This window comes from Microtus ochrogaster (genome assembly GCF_000317375.1).
Source record: "Microtus ochrogaster isolate Prairie Vole_2 chromosome 14 unlocalized genomic scaffold, MicOch1.0 chr14_random_1, whole genome shotgun sequence".
NCBI lineage: Eukaryota > Metazoa > Chordata > Mammalia > Rodentia > Cricetidae > Microtus > Microtus ochrogaster.
The window spans coordinates 34,124,495-34,131,395 of NW_004949096.1; the positions used below are offsets into that span (position 1 = coordinate 34,124,495).

The following is a 6,901-nucleotide window of genomic DNA, read 5'->3' on the forward strand; positions in this document are numbered from 1 at the left end:
GGAGGTAGATGACTAACAGGGGATGCTAGGGAGGCAAGGAGATGGGGAGAGGCGGCTGTCTGTCCCAGAAACCCGGTGCTTTCCGGCTTGCAGGGACGCGGTAAGTGCGGCAAAAGCAAGCAGTAATCAAGGAGCTTGGAGCGGGTCTGCAGGCGGAAGGTCCAGACTCAGCAGCGACCTCCGGAGCCCACCCAGACCCTGGGGGGATCGGAGAGGGGGTTGAGGGAATGTGTGTGTGGGGGAGGGGGGTAGAAATAGAGCTCGTGCACGCGCACCACGCCCACCGCGCGCCAGGCCACCGACTCGCCTGCGCACGTGCGCGCGGACCACGGCCGCCAACTCGTCTGCGCGCGTGCCCCGAGCCCCGCACTCGCATCACGCATGCCCACTCGCCTGCGCACGCACGCACGCACCTCCCGCTCGCGCACCACGCCGGTCCCCGTGTTCTGCGCACGCGTGCCACGCCTGCTCGCGCGCTCGCGTGCCGCGCCCGCCCACTTGCCTGCGCACGCGCACCACGCCCGTTCGCGCGTCCGTCTCCGTGGAAGCTTTTTTTGCCTGGCTGCGTTAAGTAGCATCCACCATGGCGGAGATGGCAGAGCTTTGCGAGCTGTACGAAGAGAGCAACGAGCTGCAGATGGACGAGCTGCCCGGCGAGGGCGACATGGAGGTAGGCCGCGGGGCACGCGGGCCGGCCGCGGAGGAGGGCCCCATGGAGGAGGAGGCCGCGCCGTCCGCCCGCGCCCAGCGTGGCCTGTTCCCCGAGGCTGGCGCAGACCTGGAGGGCGACGAGTTTGATGACTGGGAGGACGACTACGAGTTCCCGGAGGAGGAGCGCTGGAGCGGCGCGATGCACAGGGTGTCTGCCGCGCTGGAGGAAGCCAACAAGGTGTTCCTGAGAACGGCGCGCGCCGGCGATGCCCTGGATGGCGGCTTTCAGGCGCGGTGCGAGAAGAGCCCTTTCGACCAGCTAGCTTTTATCGAAGAGCTGTTTTCGCTGATGGTTGTCAATCGACTGACCGAAGAGCTCGGCTGTGATGAGATCATTGATCGAGAGTAAATGCTGACGAGAGAGGAGGAAACTACCTGAGAGGGAGAGATTCAACATTCTGCTATTTTTGGGTTCATTCCAAATAGTTTTGTGCACACGCAAAAAAATAACGGTTTTTGTTTCTCGGAGTAGAAGACAAGACAGTGAGTACCGTGCAGTTGTGGAAAAGGAGAATCAAGGAAGAAGGGGCTCAGCAAAAAGCTCTGGCTCAGACTGTTGAACGAGATGATTTTCCTTGCGTCGGAGAACTTTCTCGTGTTAAGCTTGTAAAGATGGTTTTGCAAGAGAAAATCGTGACTGCCAATATAAGAATCTAATGAAAGAATAAGGAAAAAATACATCCACAAGATAACTTTGATTCGAACTGAAAGCCTGTTGAGAAAACTTTCCAAATTCTATTTTGTGGCTTATGTAAATCAGATATCAAAAGCTGAATTTGAGATTTAAGATTGAGTATTCAACCCCAAAGGATAAGCAAAGTTGTTATGCGTGTATAAGTGTAGACGTGTTATCATGTGTACTGTTATCTTAAAATGTGTTACAGAAGCTACTGGGATTTTGACTGCACTTGTATCTTCATGATTTATAAAAATACTGTGATCTGTAATTTGGAAAAAAAAATCCATTGTGATGATTTTTAAAGTTAAAAAAAACAACCAAGATGTCTTTTTAAAGTTTTAAGTTCATGCATTAAAATGTGTGGGAAAGCCCAAAGAAAAACTTTCTAATACCCTTTTATACTAGGGACATTTTGCTTGCTGTGTTTTTACCTTGACAGATGCTAAGACTATAGCTGAACTTCATATTGTGAGAACTGTTTGTGAAAATTGTCAAGAACAAGGAAATCCTACCTGTACCTATAAAAGATTTTGTGAGCTATTATGCTGTCAAACTTTGAAGGTTTTCAACCTGCCCAGAAGTCCACCTGGGTACCTGATACTCATATTCTCTCCCTCTCTTTCTCTCCCTCCTTCTAATTATGCCTGTTAGTCCTTATGCACCAGCATTGGCGATAATAAATTTTCCTGTTACGTGTATTTTGTTTTGTCTAATAACTTTGCATACATAACTTTATACAAAATTCCTTTACATTGCATGCATCTTAAGATTGAAACAGCCAGTGCTTACAGTGTAAGCAAACTGTTTTCAATTACCTGACAAATGGATTCTGAGAAGTTAAGATTAAGTAAACTAAAGAATTTTCTGAAAGAATTGACCAGCCAAGGGAAACCGCTCTATGCTGTGGGTTGTTTGGAGAAGATGCTGAAGTCCTTGAGTGGTGATTGCACCAAAGGTCTTGCCAAGAACAATGAATATATTAGCACATCTTTTATGATGAATTAAAAAAGTCCTGAGTGTTCCTGTGCCGTGATGGCAATATAAGACAGTAGGTTAACTGTAAGGGTTTCGTGAGGTTTTTTGTTTATTTGTTTTACATTCATTTTGTTTGGGAGGCTGGGCTAATGAGATGGCCCAGTGGGCAAAGGCACTTTCTGCCATACAGCCAAGCCTGATGCCCCGAGTTTGAGCTCAGGAGCCCATGTGGTGGAGGGAGGGGAATAACTGCCCCAAGGGTTGTAGTTAGTCCTGAGGTTCTAGTCCGCCCTCCTGCTCCTGCACATCACCTACCCGCGATTCTGCCCCAGTTGCATGTGGTTGCAATAGGTGCTGAAATACATGGAAGGGGGAAGCTACCCAACATGGGACTCTGTTGTACTGACATTTGGGGGGTTGCCACTCATGTTAGGATACGATCTTCTGTAGTGCAGCTATAAACACTGAGTAACCCCCAGCTGTCTTTACTCACCCAATAAATTCACTGACTGACTAGTTGACCTTGGGGGAATCATCGATTTGATTTATTGGTGTCTATTTGGGGTAAATTGCTCACACCTCCCCTGGGAAAGTAATGACAGTGTCCACAAAGTTGAACGTATCTAAGTTTGGGGACCAAAGTATATCTTGAAAGTTAGGAGGAGCCATGCATTTGGTATTTGTGCGTATGTGGGGAGGGCACCTGCCGTAGCAAGCAGAGGTCAAAGGATAGCCTTAGGAGTTGGTTCTCTCTTCTCACCATGCATGCCTGGGAATCAAACAGGTAATCAGGCTTGGTAGCCTATCTCACCAGCCCGTATTCTCTTAAATTTCATGACCTCTCAACAGTTAAGTAGTCATTTGCTCGTGCTATATCCATGGGGACTCCTCCACTGACTTCATCCCTTGAACATTTTAACTGTTCTTTTCCTGGTATATATGAAACAAATCTCAAGATTTAAACCTTGCGTGATTCCAGAGGCCCCTGCACATGACTGTGCAAGCAGTAACAATGGGCAGACGAGTCTCTAAACAGCCCAGTGCGGAGAGCCCCAGAGATGCAGCTTTTGTGAGTCCTCATCCATGCTGGATGGGTCTTTATTTTTTCCCTGAGCAGCTGCCTTTGAGGTCATCCATGCACTTTTAAGTAACCCCTCACCCGATAAACACACTGCTCACTGAGCTAGGTTTGCGTGGAACTGATGGGTCTGCCATCAGTGCCTTACCTGGTGCAAACAGGTGTTTGTTGACATCTCTCCAGGAAAAGTCATACAACACACCTCTAACTGCCATGGCTAAAGAAAAATAGTGGAGAGAAGAGACAGGCTGGGCAGCCTCACCACCATGTGCACCACAACCCCATTGTTGACACCCCCAATTCTCTTTAGTCTCCTCTTGGAAAGGGTCGTTCAAAAACAATTATTAGCCAGAGGTGGTGGCATACACCTTTAATCCCCACACTCAGAAGGGAGAGACAGGATCTCTGAGTTCAAGGCCAGCCTGGTCTACATAGCAAGTTCCAGGACTATCATAGAGAGACTGTCTCAAAAGCAAACAAAAACCCAAACAAACAAAAACCGATTATTAGATTCTGCACATGAGGCTGTCACCAGGATATCTCCAGCTTTGCCTTTTAAAAACAGTAAGTAATTGGTGTAGTTCAATGAGATGTCAACCCTAAACACGAGTCCCTATGGTACCATATGCAAGTGAAACCAGAACTGCAGTCTACACATGCAAATACATGAGGTCAGAATGGATGAATGGATGAAATTTCATTTGGGTTGCATCTTCCACCTTTGCCCCTCCAGACTATGCAGCACTGTGCTCACTATGGTGTCACCTACACTTGGACAGATAAGCAACACCCACCAATCATGACTATTGCGTTGTTTCATAGTGTTTAACAGTGTCCTCTGAGCTATTTTATACTACTAAGTGAGCTGTACATTTCATCATCAGAAAAAAGCAACAATGAAGTTGTTGATGGTTTTGCATATTATGCTTTTGGCTTCGTGAGTGCTAGGAGTGTACCTGAAAAGGCCTTGCAGAAAGAACGAGTAAACAGTATCGGGCACCACAATGCCAGCATTGTGCTAAGTGATTTGCATTCATTTCCTCACTTAATGACCTTATAACAGCATTCAAATGATGCCAGGAGCCTTGTAAATAGGTACTGTGACCCAGAGGTCACCAATGAGCCATCCATGAATCCTTGGTAAACAGTACTCCCCATAGGAACAGCCTCGGTTACTGTATATTAGACACAGAGCAAGATCAGGCTCCAAAATGTACAATAAATCACCTGGCTTGAGCAGCTTTCACGGTAGTTCCTATGCATGTTTAGCCCAGTGTCTGTGCCTCTTTTACATATGTTGCAGCAGAGTGGTTCTCTAGTGAGTAACCTTTGCAGGAAACCCCAGGCAACCTTAGCATTGCAGATCATGAAAGGAAAATGATGTCCACATTGTTACATCTTAGAGAGCGCTCAACTAAAAGGCCTGGACGGTAACACGTCCTGCACACATTTCAGTTAGCTGCTTTTGTTGGGGGCTCTTCTCTGAGCCAAACTGCCTCCATCTTTGAGAATCCAGTGTACCCATTTGCGAAGGATCAGTCAACAAAACTTGACATTCCCTCGCGAGAAAGAAAGGCAGGGAGGGTCACGGGACCCTCAGTAAAGTATCCAGAGTATCCAGCGACTCCTCCCAACTAGTTGAATGCAATTCTGCCCTAATTGCATGTGCTCTCAGAGAGGGGCTAAGACTCCATAAGGTGGGAAGGACTTGGGTCCGGGCTCTATCCACACAGCCACGGGAGAGTCACCATCCATACTGGGTGCAGAGTTCTCAGTGTGACTGTTTCAAGGCCATCCATGCTCCTGCCTGTAACCCTTCACCTATGCTTTGTAAGTGAGCCAACTTCCTTAGTTCCCCGCGGTAAACTCTGGGGAACTGTACGATTTGTCAGTGGCACCTTATGAGGAGAGGAGGTGAGTGTTGTCTAGTTCGCCAGGCCTGGAGAAAATTCTATAGCACATTAACCCCATGCTAACCCCAAGAGCACCTTTGCTCTTTGTCCTTCATCTGATCTCAGTCCAATAACCACATCAGGGATAGTAACTGGCAAACAATATTAGCTATGTCCTTTATCTTTGGTTCCTTATACAGAACCAATGAAGTGCAATAAATGGTTTTGTAGGCAGTTAAACTCTACAGCAATAGTAACAATGTTAGGAACTCTAATTACTGAGTGCAGAAATCTTGGGGAATTTTTCTCTTTGTAGCTTATTAAATTGTAAGCACACTCTGGCACCTTATTCTCTTACTAACCACAGACTTCCAGGAAAAAAATAATATGCCAAACTATAACCATTGGTTACCTTACCTGTTGGTTGTCAAGGTTCATCAGTACGAGGCTGCATGTCGACACGGTCAGTTTTATATTCATTCCTGAAAACTGAAGGTTGCTTTTGCCAAGAACCGTTGACAGGGACTTAACGGGAGCCTTTAAAAATAGCAAAGCATCGTTGTAAGTTATGGATGAGCACTGCCTCCTCTCTGTTTCATTTTCTATAAACCAAATGAGCTGGAATGGCTGTGTGGTAGGATTTCACCAAAGCCTTGGCTCTTCATGGGACACGTGGGTATCAGAGTGTGTGTGTGTCAGATGGGCAGTGCCAGGGCATGCTGCCTGAGACATCTCGACACAGATCAGAGACGATGTCATGTTATGGACATCGCAGTACTTCACCGTACTTACAGTCTCTGCTCTTAGGAAAAATAGTGTTTTGTCTACAGAAGAGAAGAAGACACATTATTTTCCAGCTGTTGTTCCTTAGCATATTGGTATCAAATTATTTTATCTTTGTGTTGCATTATATTCCAATACTGGATTAGTAAGGAAAAGTTGTTGTTTGAATCACTCACTTGAGTTTCATAAAATACCATTAAGGGAATTTTGGCTTGAGATTAGGTCAAACTTTCAAGGAAGTTCTGAAAAGGTCCGAGGCACACTGCTCCCACTCAGGGCTACATATTTGTATGAAGTGTTATTCTCAGTCACTTCTGTCACAAAATAGAATGTCCATTAAATCTGAAGATTGTATAAGATGTTCTGTAGTCTGCATTACCAAATATGCTGCCCAAATTGAACTCTTTATATGGAGACTGACAAGCACATCTTCATTAGTATGCAAATGGGCTGTCACCGTTAGTAACTGTTTTCGGAAATCATGTATGCTAGACAATTTTTTTTATTTATTATTATCAGTTTATGTGTACCAAAGTGTGTTTATGAACGTTGGCATGTGCATGTCACAGCACATATGTGAAGGTCAAAGAAAGACTTTCAAGTGCTGGTTCTATCCCTCCACCTCTAGAGCTGGGGTCGTGGAAACTCTCACGCTGGGGATCTCCCCAGCTGTCTAGCTCAGCCAAGGTCCCAGCTCCCACCCTCAGAACACATGCATTCACACACACACACACACACACACACACACACACACACACACACACAGAGAGAGAGAGAGAGAGA

The 6,901-nt window shown here is 46.3% G+C and overlaps 2 protein-coding genes across 2 annotated transcripts in view; one reads left to right on the forward strand and one right to left on the reverse strand.

Moving 5' to 3' along the window:
- Shc4 (SHC adaptor protein 4) overlaps positions 1-6,901 on the reverse strand; it is a 95,774-nt gene that overhangs the window by 40,816 nt on the left and 48,057 nt on the right. The window contains exon 4 of the mRNA XM_005364400.2: positions 5,753-5,872. Coding sequence (XP_005364457.1) covers positions 5,753-5,872 — 120 coding nt within the window. The remainder of the gene's footprint in view (positions 1-5,752; positions 5,873-6,901) is intronic.
- Eid1 (EP300 interacting inhibitor of differentiation 1) lies at positions 492-2,088 on the forward strand. Its single transcript, XM_005364398.2, has one exon. The coding sequence runs from the start codon at positions 584-586 to the stop codon at positions 1,058-1,060; it is 477 nt and encodes a 158-aa protein (XP_005364455.1). The 5' UTR covers positions 492-583; the 3' UTR covers positions 1,061-2,088.

Coding starts and splice junctions, on each gene's coding strand:
- Eid1 (XM_005364398.2), top strand. CDS start 584: ATGGCGGAGATGGCAGAGCTTTGCGAGCTGTACGAAGAGAGCAACGAG.